Here is a 27,964-nt window from a genome sequence, read left to right as displayed (position 1 = left end):
GGGCTGATTGGTGGCATTGGTACATGTACGGTTTCCAAATTGTTCCATGTAGGAGAGGAAAGTATGGAGTGTTCAGTTCATTTATCAAATAAGTGACCGAGTATCACAGCAACTTGTTCCGGGGCAGGCTAATACCTCTCGAGGTGATGCCCACCTTTTTCATAAGTAGCCTTATTGCTTAATGATCAATTATTAAGCTCATTTCATTTCAACAGGTTCAGTACAGAGGAGGTCTGGAAAAGCTCATCAGAGTCCGGAATCCATGGGGAGAAGTGGAGTGGACGGGAGCTTGGAGTGACAAGTGAGCATGGATAGAAGGACACGGCTATTATTAATGTGGGCTGCTGCTGAGAGGAGATACTGCACTTCACTGTACATAGAGCCAGCACAGCACTAATGTCACCAACCTATACCTTCCCTAAACTGCTCCTCCCCCATTGTCCTCCACAGCTAGAATTTATAAGTTCTGGTCAGGAGTATTTAAAATGCTATATAGCATATAGGGTGCTGGAGTCAGAAGTGCAACGCTGTGTATAGAGTGCAACGCCTAAGAGTATATAATGTACGACATCGTGTATAGAGTTCAGAGTTTGGGAGTATGTAATGTGCTGCACAGCATACCAAATGCAGCTGTTATCTCTGCCTCCCCTTCTACAATCCCCCACTAACATCAAAAACATGTACAGCTGGTGCTATGGCATTGCTTCCCATCTTGGCTACTATCTTATTAACCCTTACCAGGATACATTGCTAAGGGAAACATGCAGTAGTTGAATGCAGTTTTTAAGTTGAATTGCCATATAAATGAAAATCCAAACAAACCCCCAACCTGTACTAGGCATGTTGTGCTCCATTCTCCACGGCCATCTCGGACATTAGCAGCAATTACTATCATTACCCAGCAGCATTGTCGCTATAGTACATATCCAGCCACCATGTAAAAAGCCTTGGCCACATACCTCTGATTCTCTGGAGGTTAGAAGCCACATCTGCTTGGGGGACCGGGGTCCTTTGTATCATATGAAAGTGCCTATTGCTAAATTCTGATTTTTCTTATTTCTCACCTGCAGCTCCAGTGAGTGGAATTCCGTGGATCCCAGTGAGAGGGACAGGCTGATTAAGCGATGTGATGACGGTGAATTCTGGTAAGTCGCTGTGACTTGATCTGAGGCAATGATCTACAACATTACATATGGATGGAGTACATGCTACATTACATATAGTTAGTGTATATCCTTAAAGCTTCACTCCAGGCAAACAGCTAAATATTAACTTGGATTACATATTTGGGAGCTGTTTACCTGCCTAGGGAATATTCATTCTGGCCAACTAGTTCTGGTAGAGCTGTGTAAACCTCAAAAAGCACAGTTGGGCTGTCGACCTCACTTTTCTCTGCTGCAGTTTAACAATACAGTCAGGTCACCTCTGTGCCCCCAGCATGTGATTGAACAGTGATGGAGCAGCAGCGCACTTATGAGCTCATCACTCTGCTCTCACCATGTCTGCATTTCCCTACGGGTAACATAAGCAGCACATCTAATTAGCTCCCCTCCCTCTCTTGAGTCTCTGCTGTAGAAGGGATTACAGGATTCTCAAACGCACCTACGTATTATGTTAGTTGCATTTCATGTTTTTAAATGAATACCGTACATATCTGCATTGCTTGGTGTTTTCTTTATATCCACCTGGATTTCAGCTTTCAATATTGTTTTACAACTTAGTCAATATAGGAGTATATGCTTTATTGTTTTTAGTCAATATAGGGGTATATGCTTTGCTGTTTTTAGTCAATATAGGGGTATATGCTTTGCTGTTTTTAGTCAATATAGGGGTATATGCTTTGCTGTTTTTAGTCAATATAGGGGTATATGCTTTGCTGTTTTTAGTCAATATAGGGGTATATGCTTTGCTGTTTTTAGTCAATATAGGGGTATATGCTTTGCTGTTTTTAGTCAATATAGGGGTATATGCTTTGCTGTTTTTAGTCAATATAGGGGTATATGCTTTGCTGTTTTTAGTCAATATAGGGGTATATGCTTTGCTGTTTTTCTTTATCAGTCACAATTGTGGTATAACAGAATACTGTCATGATGAACTCTGAGATAGGCACTCCAATCCCCGTCTCTCTGGATATGTGTGTATGTAAACCCTGATAACCCTTCAATTTGATTCTACCTAAAATATCACTAAAGTGGCCCTGATGTTTCACAGATGCAGTCAGAATTTCAATTAGATGAAAGTGCATTTCTTGCCTTTCGGATGTTTCTTTGGAGAAGGTCTTTGTGCAGATCCCAGGCTACTCTGAGCAGTATGAAAATAGAGGAACAAACTGAGTGACAGACTCAGCTTCCTCTCATCAACATACAATGCTTCTAGATCTTTAACCCTTTGTTAGGGGAGACAGTGTTCACATCTAGTTTACAACTGATAATGAGATCTGCCAGTAAAGTACAGACAGGGTTAATTAGAGTAAACATAACTTCCCACAGCCCCCTCCTTAACATTACATGGGGGGGGGGGGGAGCCAGGTATGATTTAAACAAGTAAAAAACACTTAAAAATTGAAGCAGCAGTTTTAAAATATTTTCTTAAAGGGAAATTCCACCTTTTTGTGATCTTACTCCCATATTTAGGGTGTAGCATGAAACATGGTCTGAAAGATAAAATAAGCCGTTATGTTATGTGATTGGGAACATGTCACAAATATAAAGTAGGCGTTATCCTAATTTGGCTGCAAAAGTAGAAATACACTTTAAACTTCTAAATCGGCATCCTCCATCTTTCTTGTTATTGGTACCTTTTTATTATTATTATTATTATTATTATTATTATTACTACAGGTATTTATATAGTGCCGCCAATTTATGCAGTGCTTTCCCTGCCCTCAAGGAGCTTACAATCTAAGGTCCCTATTGCACATGCACACAAGTACGATTTTAGACAGGAGCCAATTAACCTTCCAGCATGTTTTTGGAGTGTGGGAGGAAACGGGAGCAAGCACAGGGAGAACATGCAAATTCCTTGCAGATAGTGTCCTGACCAGGATTCGAACCGGGACCCCCAGTGCTGCCCACTTCTTTTGATCCCTAATGGAATATTTACACATTGGTCCTTGTTCCCATTGCTTTGCATTGACTTGTCAATTAGGCCAGCTGATGTCTGCATGCCTCTCCCGATGACATTACAGGTTTTCTTTGAGGGTCTGGTAATCTGGACTTCATTAACATTGTAGTAATTGACCAGACCCTTTTTAATGAGCAAAGCTAATGAGATATATAAATCAGATTCTTCTGTACATTGCCATCTGCTGATTGTCCTATTAATGCAGACAACGAAAACAAAAGGAGGTGAATATATCAAAACTGGAGCAGCTGTGCATGGCAACCAATCAGCTTCTCTCTTTCATTTTCAAATCCAAACTGAAGAAAGAAGCTGATTGGCTGCCATGGGCAGGGCTGTAGCTTGCATGGGGCGAGTGAGGCACTCGCTTCAGGCACAGCTGAGAGGGGGCAGCCGGTGCCAGCCTGGCTGTGGCCCATTACCCCTGTTGCCATGGCGACCATGGCAACAGGGGCGCCAGGCGGCAAAGACTCGGCAGTGGGGAAGAGGGGCGGCACAGGCTCAAGCTTCTCCTTGGATCCCTGCTGCTCTCCCCTGCCTGTATGGGCAGAAGCAGCCGGGATCTGATGAGAAATGGAGCGCTGCAGGAGGGGCGGAGGAGGGAGCTGTCATTCAGGATGGCCTAGCGGTAGCGGTGAGGAGAATGAGAGCCGCTCGGCCAGTATCTTGACAGCTCTTTCTCTCCTCACTGCTCAGCCATCCTGAAGTAACAGTGCTGGTCTCTAGCCACCCCCCCCCTGTCCGCTTCATTGCTCAAGATGGCAGAGTGGAGGATCGGTAAATATCAGTAATATTTACTGATCCTCTGTGCAGAGACAACGCTGGAGTGATCAGTTGATCACTCTAGTGTTTGTAAATAACTGGGGACACATAGTACTAGGTGTCCCCAGTTATGAATGAACAGGAAGTGCTTTACATCACTTCCTGTTCACTCATTTCTAAATGGGGAGAAGCAGCACAATACAGAGGCTTCCTTCCATTCATAATTGGTTGATAGTAAATATTTACTATCTCCAGTTTGTGAATGAATGGGAAGCCTAACATTTCCCAGAAGCACCCCCAAAAGTTAAAAAAAAATAATAATAATGAAAGCAGGCAGAATCTGGAGCAGTTGCCCATGGCATCCAATCAGTTTCTATCTTCCATTTTCAAAACTTATCAGAACAGACCGAAGAGAGAAGCTGATTGGTTAACATGGTCAACTGCTCCAGATTCTGTCTCCTCCAGTTTTGATCAATCCCCCTCAATGTCTCTGCTGTGATAAAGTCCTGACAGTTGTCAGTCCTAGCTGCTGGACTACAGAACTTCACCTAATCCCCCCTTTCTTCTTCGTACCTCTCCACATGCATAGGTTATTATATAGCCCAGAAAAATTGCACCAGATCATTTTTTGGATGCGCCAAATAATAGTTCAGTGTGAAAGATACGACTGGCAGCAACTGTAAAATAAAAACTTTGGACAACAAGTCTCACAATCTGCGCCAAATAAATGGTGGATCAGAAAAGGAGTCCGTCAATATTTGGCACAATGGAGGTTTGCATTAGTGGGCCCAGAAGAAGATGGTGCCAGACAATGACGCATTGTTACTGTGCGCCAAATAAACTATATACATAATCGCTTATTTGTCATGTGATGCACCAAAATAAGACATCACATGACACAATGTGTGTAGAAACAGGTTCTTGGGAGAGGTAGTTCTGGGCGGCGTTCCCCTATCAATAAGAACTGACCTTCCAGCTGCTGGTATAAGAATTATACAAGCCTGGTGATGATGTCACAGGGAGTCCTAAAAGTTATTTCTCTGAACAGAAACAAGGTAAAAGAAATTATAATTCTGGAACATGATCTAGAGGGATTATAGGGAGGCGTGTGGATAATGCATGACCATAGCATGTAAATCTGACTGCATTAGGACATTAGAGTATAAGCTCCTCTGCAGCAGAATGTTTCTGTGTAGGAATATGTATGTGATATGAAATTGTACGGTACATAAGATATATGTCATACAATGATTTCTTGAGACAGTTTTCGAGGGTGGAGATCTGTAACCTCACCCCGGATACCCTGAGCTCAGACAAATACAAGAAGTGGAGTCTGGTGAAGATGGACGGGACATGGAGGAGAGGATCCACCGCCGGAGGGTGTCGCAATTACCCAGGTGGGACACGAGGTTTCCACTGAACAGAGCTTGTGCGCTCACATATAGTACAAACTCTATGTCCAGCTCTGCCTGGGCTCTCCGCGGGCTTGTTAGTGTTTACAAAGCTCCAGCAGTGACCGAAATCAATGTCACTTTAATTGCAATCAAGCTGCTTGGGTCACTGCTGGAAGGGGGAGCAGGAAGAGCTGAGCTGCTCAGCCACTAGGGGGAAGGGGGAGCTGAGCTGCTCTGTCATTGCTGGAAGGAGAAGCAGGAAGAGCTGACCTGCTCAGTCACTAGGGGGAAGGGGGAGCAGAGTTGCTCTGTCACTGCTGGGAGGGGGTAGCAGGGAGAGCTGAGCTGTTCAGTCACTCTGGTGAGAGGATAGCAGTGGGAGCTAAACTGCTCAGTCACTGCTGGGAGGGGATGGCAGGGAAGCTGAGCTGTTCAGTCATTGTGGGGAGGGGGTAGCAGGGAGAGCTGAGCTACTTCGTCCCTGCTGGGAGGGGGTAGCAGGGAGAGCTGAGCTGCTCAGACACTACGGTGAGGTAGTATCAGTGGGAGCTGATCTGCAGTGAGGGGATAGCAGTGGAAGCTGAACTGCCCCATCCCTGCTGGGAGGGGGTAATAGGGGGACCTGAACTGCTCAGTCACTGCTGGGAGGGGGTAACAGAGGAACTGAGCTGCTGAGAATGACTTCTAGAACTTCAGTATTTCTGCTGTAAATGTTGGTAATGAACTGCTCCACAGTGCCTGCAGCTACAAAGATTACTAGGGGCTTGTTTTAAAGCTCATTTCCTGCTTGTTAAGACACAATTACTTGAATGTCGATAACCTGGTCACAGATTTCACTTACACTTCGTCCTGTAGCATTAGAGCAGCAGCATAGTAAATAACTACGTGATGCTCCTCTCTGCAGACACCTTCTGGATGAACCCGCAGTACTCAATAAAGCTGAACGAGGCGGATGATGATCCAGACGATGGAGAGGAAGGCTGCACGTTCCTTGTGGGTCTGATACAGAAGAACCGGAGGAAGGCTCGGAAGATGGGGGAGGACATGCACACCATTGGCTTCACCATCTATGCGGTGGGTCTCCCTCATTCATAAATCACAAATCATTGGGCAGGTTAAACATTTCTCGTATATGGAATTAATTTGTATGTTTTGCTGCAATTCAGTGACCCGAGATTTCCCTGACATGCAGTATATGTAGATTTTATACATTGTTATTGACCTATAATAATCCCCTTTTTTATCATTTCTGTCTTCAGGTCCCACCCCAGGTATGTTGTATCATCTTCTGATAGATTAAAGTCAGATTTATTATTTGGGAAGGTGAGTGGAGATATATGACATCATACAGCATCACTTCCTCTGTTAGATCCTGGAGGTAAGTTGTCTTGTCCTGAATCTGTGTTTTTGACCTATTGGAAGAGATGGATTGACCGATGACCTCCTCCGGGTTACCATATGATGTCTTATATGATCTAATAAGTTAGTTAATATGTTGTGCATCGTGCAGCAAAGCATGTCCACCAATCTCACCGTTCATCACCCTGTTCACACTTACACAATGTACATTATTCATACACTTTAATGCAGGTGCGTATGCACATATATTTCTATATTTTGCACTGTATGTGTTTTTTAATGCATTTTGCAAAGTGAGGGAGACTTCCCAAGGTGAAGCTGCGCATACTGTAAATGAGTGGAATTTGAAATGTGAAATACATGATATTGTGGTAGAACATATGCATTTTACTGCAAGAAAATGGACAAGCGTGTCCAGGCCCTCAGAGCAGTCAGAACTAATAAAGAAGTCCGGGAAAACTAAAAGTTAACCCTTGCTGGGGGGCTACCCATACACTGCAAGGGATAACGATTCATTTTGGTCTAGAGCCTTGGTTCTCAACTGGTGGGTCGTAACCCAAAAGTGGGTCGCGACCCCGTGTACAGTGGGTCACCGCATGACTTTCACTTTTCTAGGTGAGAGGTTCCTCAGCCTCCCCCTAGCGCAGCATTGTCCTCTCTCACACCGAACAACCATTCAAAATATGCTGCCCGTGCCGAGTGTCGACTTGAGGTGGGGTGGGCTGTGGTTATGGCAGCGAGGGAGCTCCATCCATACGTTCCATACATTCCATTGCAGTGCAACTTAGGTCGTGACTTAATGACCGAGTACAAATGTGGGTCCTGAGGTTACACAGGTTGAGAACCACTGGTCTAGAGGCTAAAATAAAAATGATATATTCACCAAAACCTTGTTTCCGCCTGGCTGCTAGACCGGTTCTCCCCTCGGCTCCGTCAGCCTAAGGATCCATGACATTATCACTTCAAATTCAGTGTATTAGACGTGAGGAGGACGCCGAGGGACTTTCCTTCGTTGGAGCATAGAGGGGGAGGTGAGAGGTCTCTGCCTCAGAATCGAGGCTCATGTGAGTATATCTTCTTTATTCAGTCCCATAGGGAAAAACGAGCAGTTAACCCTTGCAGTGCAGGGGTAGCCACTGCAAGGGCTAATTTTTCTTTAAAGTAGAATAGTAGCCAAAACTTTTTTTTTTTGTGGATAGAGTAAAGGATGGTTATAACCCCTGTCAGCTTTTTATGCCATCTGTAGCCACCACAGTGAGAAGAAATCCCCGGTGGTCAGCACTACTAGTGTCCCCATTGGAAGATTTCCCATCTATTCCTGGTCTGGTGACAACCCAAAAATCTTTCTGCGATAATGGTCAATGGAGTTTGCAGGACAAATAGAGTGAACAGGGGACACAGACATCAATAAAAACATGGCAGGCGTTTTAATTCCTCTCCACTCTATCCAAAACTTTAAAAAAGTTTTGGTTTAAGTTACATTTTAAGTAATATCCGTAACAATACAAAAACCGCATTGGGATGCTTTGTAAACCTGTAAAGTAAAACCTGACTTTATCCTTCAATCTCGGCACTGTATGTTCTGTGCAACAGCTTCCCCTGTCAGTGCTCCACTGCCAGGCTGCGTCTGCAAGCTGCAGACAAGGGAGCGGGTCTACAAAGGAGTTGCCTGTCGTTCTCCATGGGCCTTTCTGATAAGACACCGCCCACCTGTCTGTAGATTGCACACACAGCCCACCTCTAGCTATGAGAACAGTGGTGGGGAACATGTATCTGGTTGTTGGAGGTCAATGCACTGCTGCTTTTTATATATTAACTAAGGGTTCTATTTATAACCAACTTGCAGAGCCAATCGCCCTACGAATCTTTCTGAACATTTGTATTGTGCAAATACACACAAAACCAAACATTCTCAGATACATTTTCTTTTCAGGTTGAATATAATGTAATACTGCATTGTGTCCACTAGATGGAGCTGAGGAGCATAGGAAATATGAATTTATGTATTTTGCTCCTAGGCTCCATCTAGTGGTCATAATACAGTATTACCCGCCTAGATACAGGTGACCTGAAAACCAAATTATATCTAAGAACATTCATTTTTGTGTCTTGTTACAGTCTGTGTACCCATCGCACTCAGAGCCGCTGCTCCAATTATGGAGGGTGGGTGCAGCAGGTGTCAGCGGGTGGCTTTCTGACAAAATATCAGTAAAGGATGGACACCGGCACTCCAAAGCAAGTTCAGTACGTGTTTATTAACGTACTAGTTGCAAGTAAAACACTCTAAACTAATTAGTTCACTATGTTAATAAACACGTACTGAACTTGCTTTGGAGTGCCGGTGTCCATCCTTTACTGATATTTGTGTCTTGTGTCACAAAACAAACATTCAGAAAGATTCGTAGGGGGAATGGCTCTACGAATTGGTTATAAAAAGAGCCTTTAGTGTATCTATAGACACATTTTTAAGAAAGGATGGATAAGATGATACACAGAGACATAACAGGAAGAGAAAGGAAATCTCAGCAAAGTAAGGTGTATTCCCTCTTTGACAGTTGTCACTGGGGCAGGTGATCCCATTGGACAATTTCCTCCTGTGTTCTGGGACAACTGTCAATTTTCCATCACTCCCTGTTCCAGCGACAGTGGTCACCAGGAAAAATTTGAAGATTAATCTTTCCAGGGGGGACACTGGCAACAATAAAAACCTGGGCGATGGTTCTAACCCCTAGTTTTGTTTTTAGATACACTTTGAAGTTCATCTAAAGCCACATTTTTGGTGGATGTTCTGCTTTTTTCACAGCTTCAAGGACAGACCAATGTTCACCTGCCTAGAGATTTCTTCCTTCGGAACAAGGCCAAAGATCGCTCCGACACCTTCATAAATCTTCGAGAGGTTCTGAACAGGTTCCGGCTGCCTGCAGGAGAATATATCATTGTACCATCGACCTTTGAGCCCAATAAAGTAGGAGATTTCTGTGTGCGGGTTTTCTCGGAGAAGAATGCAGAGTCCCAGTAAGTATCTCAGGACAATGGCCTGACCTGCAGATGGGGTTTGTCCATACTGCAGAAGAACCAGATTCAGATACTGAGCACAAGATCTGTGATCCGTTTAAAGAGGACCTGTCACTACACTCAGACGTTACCTCCATTTTGTTCTGGGCATGCTATCAGATGATAAGTAGCCAATTCCATAAAATAAATTCTGCCTGTTTTATATAATTTCAGTTATGCACATGCCAGCGTGACCTGTTGGGTTTTAAAGGGTATGTCCACTTAAATCTGATCCAGTCAGCTGTGTGTAAATTCAAGACCATAAATGTACTATATTGCAGCTTACCAGTTCCTAGATGTGGTGGCTGCATTAGGTTTTGTTTTTTTAGGTTTTTGTGGCCTTTCTTTTCACTTGGTGATGCTGCCAGTAACACACTTCCTGTCATAGGGTGGCAACGCTCACTGTACTGTATCTGTAGAGAAGTAACATTGTCAACCTTAGACAGGACTACAGAGCACCCCCTCCTCTTTGCCACAACATAGGGTGTGGGGTTCTGTAGACCTCAGAGATAGCTGGGAACAAAGTAACTGATAACTTCCATTGCTTTCTACTACACTGTTATCAGCTCACTGGATTTCTGGCAAATCAACAATTTATTTATTTTTTGCATTTATCAAACAGATATACCAAAACACTTTCAATAATATATTTAACAAACCAAAGGGACCATATAAAATGTGTTAATTGTTAGGCCCTGGTACGGCCACAGGGATTGTACCCACATCTATCTTCTGGGTCCTGTACAGACACTGTACTGAGCGACTTCCCCTCTGCTGTTTTAAACACATTGGGTCACTCACTTGGCACATTGGACATTCAGCAAACGCCTAGTAATTTGATCAGTGAATACAAGGCATTCTCTGATTGGAGGAGGGGCAGTGACATCACGGCACTTCCCCTTGTTTAAGCGTGAGAACTTTGGTCTTTATCCCTCCGGAAACCAATCCCCATTAGACATGTAGTTTCATGTATAATTTCCCTCTCCTAACTGATTATGTTTTAAAATAATTTCAGGGTTGTTGATGATAAAAATGAGGCCAACATTGAAGAGGTAAGATTTCCTTTTATAACTTTAAAAAATCATATTATGATTTTGTATGAACATTGAAATGGTAATTCGTATCTTCTTTGGTGTCACAGAGCACCATGAGAGAGCACAGCAGGAGCTGTTCACTTTCAGACTTTTTCTTTCCTATTGAACTCTATGGAGCCCTGTCTGCACAGGCAGGGAGGTTGTGGCATCATTGCTCCGACTGTTATTCAGTTCATTTATCTCATGCCTATGTAAAGGGCCACTACCTATAAATGTTATCATTTTCATAACTTGCTTTTCTGAAGTTTTTAATAGCAGTTTAAGGGTGTAAATAAAAGGACGGCTATAGACAACTTGTGACATCCAGGCCGTTCCGTACTCCTCTAGAGCAGGGGTGGGCAGCTCCGGCCCTCCAGATGTGCTTTAACTAAAAATTGCCATGATGTCTTTGCCTCTGGGAGTCTTGCCTGTGGCTGCCAGTTTTGCACTGTCTCATGGAACTTGTAGTTCCACGACAGCTGGAGGGGCTGGAGTTGGCTACCCCTGCTCTAGAGGTGATCATTAGAGCCTCAGGCAGGTGGAAGTGTTCCATCCCATTGACAGTGGGGACAGTCCTTTACTTTGAATAAGATCAATATAACCTGTGTTATAAAACAACATTTTTGCCCTCTGAATATTGTGCTGGTCCCAGCATTCCAGTAGCTTGTTTAAGGATGGGCAGGGAACCCCCTGACCACCATTCTTGGGGACATACCTATATATGGGCAGCATTTGTCTACAATGTATACTGCTTTGTCACTCACCTCTTTAACATGACTGATTGCTCCATGAGTGTTTTTGAGAGCTTGCAGCTCAAAATTTCTTCAGTTAGCCAACCAAAGGCACCACTGCCATTTTTACTTCCTACTGCTATCTATGATTATTGCTGTGCAACACGGTGGCTTAGCAGGTAGCACTTCTACCTTGCCTCACTGGGGGTCCTGGTCTGAGTCCCAGTCAGGTCACTATCTGCAAGGAGTTTGCATGTTCTCCCTGTGCTTGTGTGGGTTTCCTCCGGGTACTCCGGTTTCCTCCCACACTCCTAACACATGCTGGAAGGTTAATTGGCTCCTCTCTAAATTTGCCCTGAATGGCTGTACAATAGGGACCTTAGATTATAAGCTCCTTGAGGGTAGGGACTGATGTGAATGCGCATGTAAAATGCTGCATTAATTGTTGGTGCTATATAATTACCTGTAATAATAACACTTGAATGCCTTGCTCCTGATATTCTTACCAAGTCTGTGCTCCAATATTACTAATGTGACCAAATGCCAGAGCACTGTTATTGTGATCAATGCAGAAGGAGCCTAGACCAAGACTTGTTCTGCTCTTCAGCAGGATCATAAGTAGTGATGGGCTCGGGCGTGTTCGCAGCTCCATGTGCCGAGCCCGTCAGGAAGCTGACAGCGAGCAGCGCCAATCGGAGGCACTGAGACATTTCCCGATCTGTGCAGCTGCGGACCGGGAACATGTCTCAGTACCTGTGATTGGCGCTACTCGCTGTCAGCTTCCTGGCGGGCTCGGCATGTGGAACTGCGAACACGCCCGAGCCCATCACTAATCATGAGGCCAGTTCCTAGGCATTTGGTCATGTGATCAATGCAAGGAGTCCACATCATGGATCTCTGCAAAAAAAGTTATGCACATCAGAGCCGGTTGTAGTATTTAAGAATTTAAAGGAGCAGTATAGTCACAATGAGGTGTTTACATTACAGGTTTATTTTAATTTTTTCCTGGATATAATTTGGATTGTAGTATAATTTGTTTTTTTTTCTATTTTTAGCCGGATCTCAGTGAAGATCATATTGATCCAAACTTTAGAAAGCTTTTTCTGCAGCTGGCCGGTGTGGTGAGTTCTATACACATTTTTATACACAGAATTCTTTTTAGGTTTTCATGTTATGAGGGCAATGTCTATGATTTTTTTTATTTTTTTTTTGTCCATTTTTTTTAATATGTCATGTATATGGATAGGGTCAGAATTAGTACATACAGACAGGATGGAAGAGTGGACTAGGTATTCTTTAACACAACTTCTGAACACACCTAAAGACACTCATACATGATGCGATCCATTCCTACAGAGCATCAACTATGCATGTTCATCGGGGAAGCCATATTTGCGACTTAAAGATACAGGTGGTGCTTTTTGGATTGTAGTCCTCTGCAATGATTGTGCTATACTGTCCCTCGCTGTTAGTGAAATTCATCATATTTCAGCAGGGATACTGGTCACACTCTCTGATTTACAGATTGTCTCTAAAAATCTATAGAATCTATAGATCTGTACAGCAAGCATGTAAAATTATAAGTCATGTGCAAAATTGCTCTGCGGTATATTTTGCATTGATGGCTTTAAAGCTAAACTTCAGGCAGATGTGAAAATACACCACTACTCCAGTTATGAATTTAAAGATGATTAAATGTATTTTTAATGCAAGCAGTGTGCTCAGCACCTGAATCTCACTTCAGGTATCTGCCTCCTGTAACCCCCTTGTACTGCAGCATTGAGATTAGGAGAGGGAGGACCAGGACTTGGAACCAACCATGTGTGCTGTTTGACAAGGCTGTGTTGCTTAAATGCAGCATTGAAAAGTCAGGTCACCAACCTGGCTGTGTTGCCCTGAAGGGTTGTGTAAAGGATAGGGAGAAATACAAATCCTTTGACAGGTAAAATAGCTCCCTGATATGTATTTCAGTGGTGTATTTTAGCTGTTTGCCTGGAGTTCAGCTTTAAACATGTACACACTGAGAATGTTCTAAATTTTCTTTATGCACAAGGGACACTAGTGAGAGAATTGTAGGCGGATGTATCTGCATAGCTAATAACTGGCCTTATTCTGTAGCTTCATCCACCATTTCTCTACTAACACTGTGTTCTGGTTTGATTTTCCCATTGGCATAGATCTCACCAGAGGTATGGTCGCTTCTAACGCTGCGTGCTCTTTCCAGCTACTGTCCTGCCCATGTTGTTCCCTCTTCCCTTATGCTGCATTTGCTTTGCAATCTAAAATCTATACCCCCCAGGCTCATATGAAAAGGAAGAGACCCTGCTAGGCCCAGCTGCCGAGACAAGCCACTTTTTTAAACAAAACATTAATAGTAGGTAGAAGCTCAGAGGGTCTCCTTTTTTTGGTTCTGCATATAGCAGCTGCACTGTATGGCCAAAAGTCTAGGGCAGCGGACCATCATCTATGTGAGCATGTTGTACATTGCATTCCAAATTTATGGGTGTTAATATAAAGTTGGCCCCTCTATGGCCATAACAGCCTGCACACTTTTTGGAAGACTTTCCACAAGATTATGGAATATGTCTGGGGTAATGTGTACCCATTCAGCCAAAGGAGCATTTGCGAGGTCAGGTACTGATGTAACCAAGAAGACCTGGCAAAAATAGTCATTCCTATTCATGGCAAAGGTGTTCAGGAGGGGTGAGGTCAGGGCTCTGTGCAAGTCACCCGAGTTCCTTAACACCAAACTCATCAAGCCATGTCTTTATGGAGTTGGCTTTGGTCATAGGGGGGGCACAGTCATGCAGGAACAGAAGAGGGCTTTCCGCAAAGCTGAAAGAGCACAACTGTCCAAAATGTATTTTTGTATTCTTTTAGCATTCTGAGCACCCTTTACTGGCAACACCTATAATTTGGAGATGTGTTCACATACTTTTGACCATAAGGTAGTTTAATTGATGCCATTGGTCATTAAAACATTTTATATTGTATAAATTTCCCCTAGGAGGCCAAACTATGACAACTGCTTTTATGGCTTTACTACCAAAGCACTGAAGTCACATGACTTTCCTGCAGGGGGATGCCACAGATGAACCATAATGGTTGCAGTTGTTGCAGTTTTTCCCATGATGCCGTGATATCACTTCCACAGATTTGGTGTTACTGTAAGACATTCTATATTTTATGGATAAATGTCTTATCACACTCTCTCCAGATTAGTCTCACTGATACATTTTAGATCTGTTCTAGAAGTTATTTCTCTTACTCCTCTCTCCTCGCTGAGCTTATCACAGCTTCCAACTACTGGCTTCATCCTGCATGTGCAATAAAAATGCTGTATGTCATTCCCACCCAGACATGGCACAGGACCTCTTGTGTTATAACAAAAACCTAAAGCTTTGATGGAAATCTTTTATTAAACTGTCTAATCCAAACTCGTCTTACCTCTGTCCTCCAAACCGTCACTTCTTTCTTTCTGTTCCTGCCCCCTGTCTTACTCTCCTTCTCACTTCTTTGTATCTTTTTCTCTGTTTTTCCACTTCTCCTTTAGCAGTTGGGTCAGTATGACCCTTCTTCTCATGAATGATCATTCTATAGACTTCCAGTTTGCATTGGGTGAACTTGAATGTTTTTGCCTTTGATAGAGGGAGGGCTGAGTCTTCCCCCAAGCAGGCTCAGTTGGGGAACATCTACTAGGGTCATATAAAGGTTATGCAATCTGATTGTACATGGTCATGCTGCTCAGACTGGGCAAATGTTCTTTAAGATCTTTAGAGACTCCCTCTCTTTCGCTTCCTTTTTCTCTCTCTGTCTAGTGTGAATCTATAGTTTGCTGTGTGAGTTTGCTGCATGCAGCTCATAGGTTAAACCTAAGGAACCTGTCAGAGTTTTGGGTACAGACTCTGCCAAGTTTTGTAACCTATGAGCTTCGCTGAACAGTTTAGGCCCCATTCACATTGAGCGATTCGCAAATCGCGCGTTTGTCGCACGATTTGCATTTTGCAGGATATCCCGCAAATGCTTGCATTGAGCAAGCTAGAATCGCGGCAAAGTCCTCTCCAAAAAGGGTCCTGCTGTAGCGACGCACGACCCGCGACAGCTACAGACAGACCCCCATTGAGATGCATTGGAGAGGGAATTACCACGCGATAAATAGCTCAGTGTGAACGGGGCCTTAGACTCCGAGTCTTTTCCTGTGATTACCCAATGTGGCTCACCTATGGTTTTAGACAATATTGCTTTTAGCAACCATTCGGATTCCTCTTTTCTGCCATACTCTACTGGCAGCATGTGATGGATAATTCTCAGACACTGATAAATGTGGCCCCACCAGTGTCCTCCTATGCGGCCTTAATAGTGTTCATAGGCCAGATGACTTGTCTAGGACCACAATTAGTGTGGTTACTTTCTCCCTATATCTCATGGGCTAAAATATGAGTATTTGGGTTGCCGGCCCATTGGATCTCTTTCCCTTATTCTGACTGTCTGATCTTCTCTCATCAGGATAAGGAAATCTCGGCATTCGAGCTGCAGGGAATTCTACAGAAGGTCATTTCCAGACGTGAGTATCAGCTCTGTGTGTCACTTGTACTCTGTGTGATGGAAGACTGGACACACCTAAAAAATGAAGAACAGTAAATCAGTAAAATAAATAGTATGTATTTGCTGTTTTTGTGTTAGAAAATCTTAGTTGCCTGTAGACTGAAATGGAAAAAGGATTTTGTTAACATTAAACTGCAAATCAGTTTGTATACCAATTTGTGTTACATACTGTATATAATGGAGCTTTAGCTTATACAGAACCGGTCATAAATGGGCATCTGTGAAATTCTGAATCTTGAAATAATCGTGCAACCTTACCTATCAGACTTTGCAAGTTTTTTTTATTTACTTGTTTTCTCTCCCTATCAGAGCACACGTGTCTGTAAACCTGTCTTATCTCCTGCCTGAATTCAGTAGTGATAAAAGACACCCAATATATAGCAATGCTGGCGCTGTATGTGTTACATGAATTAAACTAAGGCTTTTAAGGTGCACAGAGTGTCTGTTATCAGCTCCGAGCACAGGCAGGAGTGAAGTCACCCTCCATGGCGGCCTCAAAGCTTGGCAAGGGTTGGACATGTCTGCTCTGACAGGGAGAGAATACCAGCAAAAAACTCCACACATTGTTATCCCGGAGAGGAAAGGTTGCACTATTACAAAAACCGAACTGTGGAGATTTAGAGGGTATATTCACGAAAGGGTGAAGAGTTTGGAGAAGGAAAGAGAAGGGAACAATCTAGGACAACATAGCTGAACTGGAAAGTGAGCTGAATTGGAGAATGTTTCCAAATCAGCTATGTTGTCCTAGATTGTTCACTTCTCCTGCCTTCTCCAAACTCTTCACCCTTGTGTGAATAACCCTGTTAGATTCTTACAAAAGCTGATTCAAGACCGATTCCTTTTAAGAAATGGCTTTTAGGAATTTTAGAAGCCTATATTTAGCCCAGAGGCACTGTGCTGCTTCACACCTATGGATATTAAAGTATATCTAAACCCAAGAACAAACATTATTTTAAATATTGCAGCTTACTAGTCCTTAGATGCAGTGGCTGCATTACATTTCCTGCCAACACAAGTACATTACTCCAGACCGGGTGACACCCCGCCGTGTCGTCATTGTGCGTGCGCGGCCATCTGATTGACGCCTGCCGGTGGCCATCTTGGCAGGGGGAGGAGGGGACGTTCACCGGGCCGGATGAGGTATGCTGCCGGGTCCCCTTCTCTCTCCTGACACTGTCGGGCTCTTGGTCCATGACAAAGTGCCCGACTTTTTAGAGGGGGTGACACCAAAATGACTGTAATTTTGGTGCCACCCCTGTGATGGTGTCACCCGGGTGCAGGCCACACCCCCCTTGTGACGCCACTGAGTACAGTACAAGTTTATTTCCTGCCCACACAGAAAAATTCCCAATGATCCTGTAGCTGTAGGCATTGTGGAGAAAGTCATCTTCACATGTTACAACAGAGACACTGAAATATCTAAATATCTTCTCCCCTTTATTTTCAATGGAAGTAAGACTTGTCAGCCTGCCAGCCCTCTAATGTAAACACACAGCAAGTGTTTCTAAGCTGCTAGAAACCAATTGAAAGCTGATTCCAGAGTCTTTGTTGTGATCTTTCAGGATGAATTTCTCCACCCTACAAGCAGCCACAGAGGTCAGTGATGACTTGTTTTACTGCTCATTTACTGCTTGTATATTGAGTATATACAACCTATATTAAACATTTATTGTCCATAACCTGGGCACAGGTGCACTTTAAATCTGGACAAGACAGCTGTGGAAGTCTGTAGACAGGAAGGATTGGTCACCTTTATGTTCAGTAGTAGCAGGTTAAGACAAGCATGGTAGGTTCTTCAGGTTATAATAAATCAAAGCATGTAAACTACAGTACATACTAATGTTACATGTGACTTCAGCAAAATGAAGTGATAAGTAATTGCAATAATTTTTTCACTTTTGTGTCCTATTCAGAACCCGATATCAAATCTGATGGATTCACTTTAGAGACGTGTAAGAGCATCGTGGATCTGCTGGATGTATCCTTTCTGTCATGTAAACTGCAGACTTCTTACAGGATAAATATATTTTGATCCAGTTTTACGTTACATAATGCAGGTTGTTGTCTATGCTAGGGCAAAAAAACACAAAACGTACAAACAGCGCTCTTGTACTGATAATAAGGGGGTGAACAGTGTATGACCCTAGATCGTGTGCAGCCCTGAAACCCAGGAGGAGTGCCTGTGTATCTGCAAACTTGAAACAAAAAAAAATCCAAAAGGGCGCAACACTAGGTGGGCTAACTGACCGGGTCGGGAGACCCAGGGAAAATGACAGGAGAATAGTGTGACAATGGGTGCACTTGGCGAAAAACCGGAGGATAGCTGAGGAAAAAGAATAAGCACTTACATTTCGTTTCACGGGACCAGAGGATGGGCGGCCGGTGCAAAGGATCGGGTCTTCCGTGGTATCTACCTGGAACTGGTGAGCCAGGGGATGTGCATCCACACGGGGAGGGGAGGCTGTGGGCGAGGAAGAAGAGGGGGGGAAAAAGAGCAACCACAGTTTTCGAGGAGTGATACCTCTTTTTCAAGCTCGAGAAGGATTTTCCACACAAGCTGGATGTTCCTTCTCGAGCTTGAAAAAGAGGTATCACTCCTCGAAAACTGTGGTTGCTCTTTTTCCCCCCCTCTTCTTCCTCGCCCACAGCCTCCCCTCCCCGTGTGGATGCACATCCCCTGGCTCACCAGTTCCAGGTAGATACCACGGATGACCCGATCCTTTGCACCGGCCGTCCATCCTCTGGTCCCGTGAAACGAAATGTAAGTGCTTATTCTTTTTCCTCAGCTATCCTCCGGTTTTTCGCCAAGTGCACCCATTGTCACACTATTCTCCTGTCATTTTCCCTGGGTCTCCCGACCCGGTCAGTTAGCCCACCTAGTGTTGCGCCCTTTTGGATTTTTTTTTGTTTCAAGTTTGCGTCTATGCTAGGGCAGGATTCCTATAAAACCTATTTATAACTATAAAGATGGCCATACCCCGCTCAGGGGAGGGCTTCCGATTCCAATGCTGAGCGTGCAGTGTGCGCTTGCTTTTCTCTTACGAGCACGCCACAAATCTGCCGAAAATCGTAAGATTTTCGGCTGGTTTTCGAACATGCTCCTAAGACAAAAGACCTGCGACCGTACAGTAGAAACGGTCGCATGCCTTCCATACACCTGCCGATTATTGTACGATCGTGGGATTTCCCGCGATTATCGTACGATAATCGGCAGGTGTATGACCACCTTAAGGCTCTGCTGCTTTATTAGCTCAGTCTGCCCACAACTGAGATACAACCCTAGTAGGTTTAGTTGCCCTCTTACAAATGTTTCATTATTGGCCTTGGTGATCCTCATGATCAGAACGCCTCTGCCCAGCCCAGCAGAAAAGGAATTGGTGAGTGATTAAACATTCCTGTTGCCCTTTAAAGGTGCCCATACACTGCACGATTCACGTACGAGAATCGCGGGAAATCCCGCGATCGTACGAGAATCGTGCAGTGTATGGAAGGCGTGCGACCGTTTCTACTGTACGGTCGCACGTCTTCCGTCGAACCAGCAGGCTAGAAAACCCACCGGGAATCGTACGATTCTCGGCGAGTTAGTGGCCTGCTTGTTCGACAACTGACGAACGGGCCGGTGTGCGCACGCGCACACTGCCCGTTTGCCGTCCTCGCAAGCCCGCCCCTCATTGCAGTCATCGCAAGCCCGCCCCTCAAGGGGGCGGGCTTGCAATGATCGCAAGTACGATCTGCCTGTCCAAGATGGGCAGATCGTACGTTTTTTTAAGTACTTTACAACCCTCGCAAGACAAAAGTCCTGCGAGGGTTGTAAAGTGTATGGGCACCTTTAGAGAAGATGATCTGAACACTAAGTCACATGGCATACAGGAGAATACTATTAGCCTATAAAAATTTTCTTCTGCTTCAATTGCTTTCTTTAATTCATTACAATACTGCAGTCTGATGGGACAGGAAAACTGGGATTAAAAGAATTCAACATCCTCTGGGCTAAACTGCAGACATACCAGGTAAGGCTTATAGACTAATTCGTTGTTTTTTTAGTGTTTTAAAACTTTTAAATTGAATGTAATGTATGGTAATATTAAAAAGCAATTATTTCCTGTTGATCTGTGCACATTGCATTGCTGTCTTTACAGCTTGATGTTTAGAAACTACAGGCCAGCAATATTTTTGGATTTTAAGTACAGTTATGCTACAGGGATAAGGTACTTTAATGGATACCTGTCTCTGCAACCTCTGGAAAGTGTGTCCAAATGACACTAATGTTCATGAGTAGAAGGCCAATGTGCCTCAGGAGTCACGCTGTAGTGCAAACAGCCCCATTGTCAATTGTGAACGTATTTTAAATGAACTTTCCTGCAAGTTAGGATGCTCAGGATCACAATAAAATGTGCATGTGAAACGTAAGGAGGTTAAGGGGCGGCATGATTTTCATGTATTAAATGTTCACCGGGGATAGCGACATCAGCAGCAAACTTTTTTACAATTAACTCCATGACAAGGACCAGAGGCCACCCCTAAAAATTGGTGGAGAAAAAATTTAATCACAAGGGGCGAAGGGGTTTCTTCTCGGTAGATCAGTCAGGGTCTGGAACTCGCTGCCACATGCTGTGATTTCGGCTGAGAGTGTGGAATCATTCAAGAGGCAACTGGACGATTTCCTTAGAGACTGCAATATACAGGGGTACAGGTACTCTTAGGATTGAGAACACACAGGGATCTATACTGTACGTACTACACATCAATAGGACCATACACACACACACACACACAATAGGTTGGACTTGATGGACATATGTCTTTATTCAACCTCAAATACTATGTAACTATGTAATGGACCAATGTTGGGGAAGGTGCTTAAAGTGACCCTGTCATCACAGCCGGTAAAAGGAGAAGGAAAAAAAAAAAAGGTTGCTTTGGTGAGCCCGTCTGCATCCTAACCAATGATGCTGTGCGGCCCATCTGCTAACATCCTAGCAACCATAGACGATGTGTGAGCCACACAACCTCATTGGTTGCTGGGACACAAGCGGAGTTTCAGCGGGCGGGGGAACTGGCCAAAGCGTTCATCGAGCTATTGGTGAGTCCGAACCCAAAGCTTATCCCTGCTTGTAAACTGCAATATTTTACTTTTCTGCTCTTGGGGTTAGATACACTTTAATATTCAAAAGAAATGTGCAAGTTGAGTGCTGCCATCTTCTGGCTGGAAGTGGTACTCATGTGTCTTTTCTTGGCTCTAGAAAATTTATCGCAAAATTGATGTGGATCGCTCTGGAACGATGAATACCACTGAGATGAGGAATGCCCTTGAAGCAGCAGGTTGGTAAATGTGTATGAGGGGACCCGGAGATTAGACAGACGGGTGTGTGTATAAAGTCCCAACAGAACATTGCTGACAATTTGTTATATCGATAGGACAGTGATCACTTTTGTAAAGAGCAAATAATATCCCATATTGTTCCCGTTAATGAAATCATAGAAGATAAAAACCTCAAATGAATGACATTTAATTTGCTAAAACACTATGTATCACAAATGTTTTCATTATCCTTTGTTATATCTTAGTGCTGGTGATCTCCTGGAGCCTCTTTGCAGCCACTTTCTGTCTACTTGCACTTCAGCAATGACTGGATGGCATTTCTCAGGGCAGGCTTCTTGATGATGGTGACAACAGTTGACCATGACTGCGCATTGAGCGTTGGGGCAGACAATTGTAGTCTCTATAGGAAGTGTGTTAGACAGGGTACAAACGCAGTTGCCCAGTTGGGAAACAGAACGTTGTCACCCTATGGCAGGAAGTTCCTGGACGAGGACAGAATCCGGAATCAGAACGGCAGAATCTAAAAGTATTGCTTATATTTAGTCTGCAAATTGAAAAATTGCAGATTAAATACATTTTGCATTGCATTAAAATGTAAAAAGTTTTTATATGAGATTTCAGTGGTTTGGATTTCCATATACCATGGTGAATTGTAGTGAAAGGTGTCTAATGTGTCCTTGCATCCTGAGAGTTAAGATAGGATTCCCTTCACAAAGCCTTGCCTGTAGCTTCATGCCATACCATAGACACAGCTATGTCTGTAGTTATATATCAGTGAAAAGCCCTCATTGGGAAGAGCTTGTCATTGTCAGCACGTTAATGGCCTGTTAATACAAGTGAGGCAGTGAAGAGGGAGGATGATGGGGGTATTTGTAGGGTGCAGAACTCTTGGCATACATCATTAAATAGAAAGATCACTTACCTGGGTAGATGGAGTTTACATTAATTTTAATGGACCAACCAGTCACCTATGCACAGCCATACAGCAAAGATACCTGGCTCTATTTCTAAATAAAGCACTGGCTGGTAGTGCACAGGGTACGGCAGTGAAAAGTGGAGGTCTGTAGAGCAATTCTGCTTTTGTCATTTTTTTGCCCAAAAATTATACCTAAAGAGACAATGTGTACCATCTATGCTCCCTTGCACTGCCAGATTCCCCCCACACCCCCACTTCCCTCCAGTGTTCGTCCCATAGGTGCTCAGGCCAAGCCCAATCACATAGAAGAAATTATATGCTCCCCCCACTCTGTTGGATCATTGGAGCGGTGGAGGTGGCCAAGCTGTGCAGATTGTTGTGTATACCTTGCATTGGGCTAGGCTGTCTCTAGACACTTTCACTCTCCCCTATATGAACAAAGCCCTCCTAATAATTCAATGACTCAATAGATTATTTTCATCTTTACCAGACCACAACCTTAGTGCTAAACTACACAGGCAATTTTCATTTCAATCTATTGAGGGATTTTCCCCAATCTCGGCCATCACCTCATTTTCACTGGTTAAACCTTTGTTTTGTATAACGTAGTGAAGGAATAGACCTGTGTATCCTGTGTTCCTGTCAAGGAGATTTTTCCTCACTTCCTGTTTTGTCGTTAGGGCAGGCTGTAAGGAGAAATCGGGAATAATGTCCTGACAGAGGTTCTACCCCTTCTCTGTTCTATATGGAAACGTAAAAAAACAAAACATCTTTCTTGTCTTACTTTCACATTGCTCAGATTCTAATAGAGTAGTTCAGCCTCTCGATCCCAGCTCATTGTTGACCTTCTTCATTCCAGGATTTAAGCTGAATTCTCAAATCCACCAGCTGCTTGTGGCTCGCTTTGCTGATGACAATCTCTCCATTGACTTTGACAATTTTGTAAGATGTCTCATCCGCCTGGAAATAATGTTCAGTAAGTAGAAAGTCAATTACAATTTATGTCTAGGCAAAATATTCATTACATCTCTGTGATACATGCACATTTCCTCATGGTTTATTCCTATGCAGCACATAGGAGAGTCGGACCGCAGCTCTCACACAAGGCAGCGGCCAACTCTCCAGAAGTTCGACATGTGCACCAGAACTCTACTCTGACCAACAGTGTTATTAATTGGAGCAGAGTGAGGGGGGATATCGGACCGCTGGAGAGCTGGACCACTGCTTTGTGTGAGAGCAGAGGTCCGACATTCCTATGTGCTTTCAGTAAATGGGTATTTCTATATATTGCTATATCTGTAGCTTAATTGCATTACAATGATCAATAATGAGGGTTCATTTGGACTATACGATTGTTGATCAGATTGTACATAACTTTTCTAGCAGCGTTAAAAATAAATGGGGTGTAAGTAGGCAGGAAGGGACATCTTAATACCTCCAAGAGGCCTGAAGCCAATAGCACAAGTGTGCTGTCCATGGGGAAGCCTTCGGTGGCTCCTGAATAAGTGGGAGGTTCTCCTGTCTATTTGTATAATGGGCACTCACACTTTTTTACACATATTTTACTGCATGATGCATTTCAAGATGAAATCCCATTCACTACTCGGAACACTGTCTCCTTTGGAAGATGCACCCCCAACTCTAAAATTCTGGATTTCCCCTCCCTTTCAGTAGTGGTGCTATAGAACTTTCAATTTCATTTTTGTCAAATTTGCAAAGCAATCAAAAACATAAAATGATGGTTTAGAAAGACTACAAGATGATCACAATTGCCCTGATTGAATGCGGTGGAAAAATCTGATTGCTTTAGAAGATAGTGCAGTCATTTGTTTTCTTTTTAATTTCTTTAATTTTTTTTAATTTTCTTTCAATTTATTGCCCAGTTTTGACTTTACAAGTGACTGAATTCTGGTGGTGGGTCAGACTCGTAGGTGGTAGCTCGCTCAGTTTTCTCATTTGTAAAATTTGTTGAAATTGATGGAAAATTGCCACCGAGCCATTTAAAGTATAACGATGTCTTCGAAAGTCAGAAGATGTGCTTGTGGTTTGCAGCAAGCAGACACTCTGTATAATTGTTGGGTTTGACGATAAAACCCTGACAGCATTTCTTTGTTGGTCTTATGTTATTATTTGTATTGTATGTATATGACCCCACAAAGCATCTCTAGACCTTCATATTGATCATGTTCTTCAATCTGCAGAAATCTTCAAGCAGATGGATACAGAGAACAGCGGAGTTGTACCTCTCTCTTTGGATACTGTAAGTATAAGCAAAACCAGCCTCAAACTTTTTAACATGGCGGAACCTTTGAAAGAACTTTTAGTTTTCAGGGAACCCCTGCTAAAAATAACTATATCTGCAGCTCACAGTACCCTAGTGTGACCAGTAAGTTAAGATTTAAGAATTAAAAAAAAAAAGAACAGGAAAGTGGCATACGTAGGATATTTGTCATCCACTCTATATCAAACAAACAGTAATGTTGGCCAAACAGTAATGCAGACAGTGAATAATGTACGGTTCCTTTAGTGGTCAGTGGAAAAAATGCCCCCTTATATTAATGGTCACTGCAGAAGAGCCCCATTCTATTAGTGGTGTGAAGTAGTGATGCACCAATACCAGTTTTTTGGTATCGAGTACCGATTTTTATACGTCAATACTCGCTGATACCGGTACTTCCGGTAGCATAGAGCCGGCTTCCCCGGCAATCGGGAAGCCAGGTGTTGTGTCATTACCCACCACTCGGCTTCTTGATTGCCCGGGAAGACGACTCCATTCTGTTTGGCCGACTCGATGCTGACTGGTCAGGAATCCGGCTTCCCAGCCAATCGCCATCGAGGCCGGCCAAACAAATCTGATAATACATCCTTACATTGGGGGGTAAGTGGGAAGAATGCCCCTTACATTGGGGGGTCAGTGGGAAGAATGCCCCTTACATTGGGGGGTCAGTGGGAAGAATGTCCCTTACATTGGGGGTCAGTGGGAAGAATGTCCCTTACATTGGGGGTCAGTGGGAAGAATGCATGCTTTACAGATAGATAAAAGGATCATTAGCTCCATCCATTACCTATATTAAAAGTAGAAGCTAATTGCCTAAGTAACCTTTAGCAACCTCTGGAGGAATCCTAGAGTTACATGGAACCGTGGTTGAGTGGCCATACATCTGTCAGTTTCTTTCGTTCAACCCACAGGCTAAACGGAAAAAATTGACGCAATGCCTCCAGCAGCACAAACAGCGTGTCAATCGAGGAATCTCCACTGTTTACATTGTATTCTGAAAGGTGCCGCCGATCAGAGTAGGCAGCTCATTGGCTGCCGGCTCTGATCGCACAGAGATTTTCCAGCCGGCTCCTTTGGTCAGCTGATTGAGGAATGCCGGCTGAAAGGGAGCCGACAGCCCCATACACTGGCTGAATTTCGACCGGTACATAAAAAAAAAGCTGAAATTCAGCCAGTGTATGGGCACCTTTAGACTATACTGTAGATCCTGTTTAGGGTTAATTCAACAGGCGATGTGATGCCCAGGAAGAACTAAGTCATGTGAGCCATCAAATGATGTCTGATGATGAACATACTTTATATGTTCCCAGTTATCACTCTCAGGAACATAACTACCCATCCATGGACAGCATTATTTTAATATAAGGTTAAATGTTGGCTTGGTCTGGTGGTTTTACTACAATGTGTCTAAAGCCTAAAACCTGTTTTCATGTGTCCTCCAATGTATGGAGAACTGGCCTTCTCCTCTCTACAAGCTCTTACCTGAGACTTCTGTATACTAGAGAGCTGCCTGTAAACCTATTCCCAGCACAGAAGTTCACCAAATCAGGACCCCAACTATACCTAGAGGTCCAACACTCCACAACACAGTGTTGTATTGCTATGTTACCACTGTGGAGATTCTCTTTCTTTTTGTTTTGGTGACCACTGCTAAAAATGCTATTTGCATGTCTTTCAAAGTCTTAAAGCACACATGTGCCTTACCTATTCAGGGCAAAGCAACAGGTTGCTCCCACCCCAGCAGCATATCCTTACATTTACTTCACTCCCCCTGAGCACCGTCAGTGCAGGTACTTCTGGGTATAAAAAAAAAGCATGTGACAGCTCTGGGCCAATCAGCACCGTCACAGGAAAGTCCATAGGTCTTTGTAAGTTATGACTTCATTTCATTAGCATGTTGATGAAGGAGGGAGGAATTGGGTAAGGTGAAGTTTAAGATTTCAGTAATGCATGCAACTGAACTTTACTTGTTTCCTTTCAGTGGATGACATTCACGATCATGTGATCAGAAGTCCAAAACCAACAAACTAGAATAACCAACCAGATAGAATGCCGACTGCAAGAAACCTTCCTGTTATGTATCTGACCCGGGTGCCTTTAGAGAAAATGCTGTCTGATCTATCTGACGATCCTCATAGCAGCAAAAGGACAGGCAGCCTGTCATGGGGGAAACAGAGGCCACCTTCTCCTTATGAAAATGCTAGTTGCCTGGCACTCATGCAGACTCTGCTGCTTCCATTATTACCTTAAATCACTGACCCTGAATAAGACCATCTGACATTTTCCAGACTTTTCTAATCTCCATACCTCTCCTGGGTCTGTGACTGTATTGAACCGCTGAATCTGCACAACATCCAGGCAATTTGCACTTTCAGAGCTCACCTATATATTCTCTCAGTACAGGTTCCCTGTAATCCAGCTGTTGAAGCCATTCACGCTCAGGTTTGACGCCCTCTAGTGGTGCTTTGGTGTGTTTTCACCCTTTCTATGGGAAGAGCAATACTAGTTGTACATACACTCAGATGCCTTTTCTGTTCCCCCTTCACCTATATGCCTTTAATGTCCCTGATGAATGTTTACAATATTGCAGCACCATTTATTTTGGCTTTGCTTAGAATTATATAGTGAGAGTTTAAAAATCGTCAGCATTGGGAACCTAGTATACACTGTTTCCTTGGCCATTCAGGACAAGGTCACAGTGTCTTTGTAAAGCCCCCTTCCCCCCTCTTGAACCTCTAAAATTCACCTTGTCAGTGCTCCCTGCAGCTTCTTTCTTTATCATAGCCAACACTTGTCAGATGGGGGTGGGAGCTAAGCGGAACAGTGGTACCGCTCTCCTGGTCATGTGACCGTGCTGTGGCCTAGCAATTGGCTGCAAGACCTGAGTACTGTCAAATGCTCTGGATATTTTTGTTCGCTGAGGTATTGGAACAAGCAGCAAGGGAGCCTGGCTAAGGGAAGTATCAAATGCGGACACTCAGGGCAAAGCGATGGTATCTTTAAGAAAACCTGTGCTGCCATTGCTGTACTCTAGTTACCTGGCTGTCTGTGGATTCAAAACTTTGAGACACAGACATGAAACAAGCAGGCACACCAGGAGAGTCAGGCTGAGGTTGGATCCTCCAATCCTTGTCAAAGACTTAAAAATTACTGCCGCAATTGGATCAGAATGACAGCCAGGCAAGTAGCATTCTTCAAAGGGGAAAATGGGCAGCAGTGGTAATCTCCATACTTCCTCACTATAGCTGCAAACTATGAATTATTCAAGTTGGCTCCACCACGTTGTGGAATGCCCAGTGTCACTACTGATAAGCGTGGCACTTAAAGCGTGACATACCTGAAATGGCCA

The 27,964-nt window shown here is 43.7% G+C and overlaps 1 protein-coding gene across 2 annotated transcripts in view; it reads left to right on the top strand.

Annotated features, from left to right (window-relative positions):
- The window catches only part of CAPN2 (calpain 2), a 56,086-nt gene extending 29,327 nt beyond the window's left edge, over positions 1–26,759 (top strand). Inside the window, exons 7-21 of one of the 2 annotated variants that reach the window (XM_018556522.1) lie at positions 216–301; positions 1,071–1,146; positions 5,120–5,279; positions 6,181–6,350; positions 6,536–6,547; positions 9,439–9,650; positions 10,705–10,741; positions 12,549–12,614; positions 16,000–16,057; positions 18,012–18,076; positions 20,040–20,108; positions 21,342–21,420; positions 23,197–23,313; positions 24,539–24,590; positions 26,590–26,759. In XM_018556522.1, the coding sequence (XP_018412024.1) occupies positions 216–301; positions 1,071–1,146; positions 5,120–5,279; positions 6,181–6,350; positions 6,536–6,547; positions 9,439–9,650; positions 10,705–10,741; positions 12,549–12,614; positions 16,000–16,057; positions 18,012–18,076; positions 20,040–20,108; positions 21,342–21,420; positions 23,197–23,313; positions 24,539–24,590; positions 26,590–26,620 (1,290 nt within the window). In that variant the 3' untranslated portion in view covers positions 26,621–26,759. Of the gene's footprint in view, positions 1–215; positions 302–1,070; positions 1,147–5,119; positions 5,280–6,180; positions 6,351–6,535; positions 6,548–9,438; positions 9,651–10,704; positions 10,742–12,548; positions 12,615–15,999; positions 16,058–18,011; positions 18,077–20,039; positions 20,109–21,341; positions 21,421–23,196; positions 23,314–24,538; positions 24,598–26,589 lie in introns of both variants that reach the window. The other variant, XM_018556521.1, reaches the window with a different exon arrangement.
- Positions 26,760–27,964: the final 1,205 nt, after the last annotated feature.

The sequence above is a fragment of the Nanorana parkeri genome, unplaced genomic scaffold (assembly GCF_000935625.1).
Source record: "Nanorana parkeri isolate BGI_ZX_2015 unplaced genomic scaffold, ASM93562v1 scaffold240, whole genome shotgun sequence".
NCBI classification, from domain to species: domain Eukaryota; kingdom Metazoa; phylum Chordata; class Amphibia; order Anura; family Dicroglossidae; genus Nanorana; species Nanorana parkeri.
The sequence above is the reverse complement of the archived record's forward strand: the minus strand, read 5'-3'. Positions and strand labels throughout refer to the sequence as shown.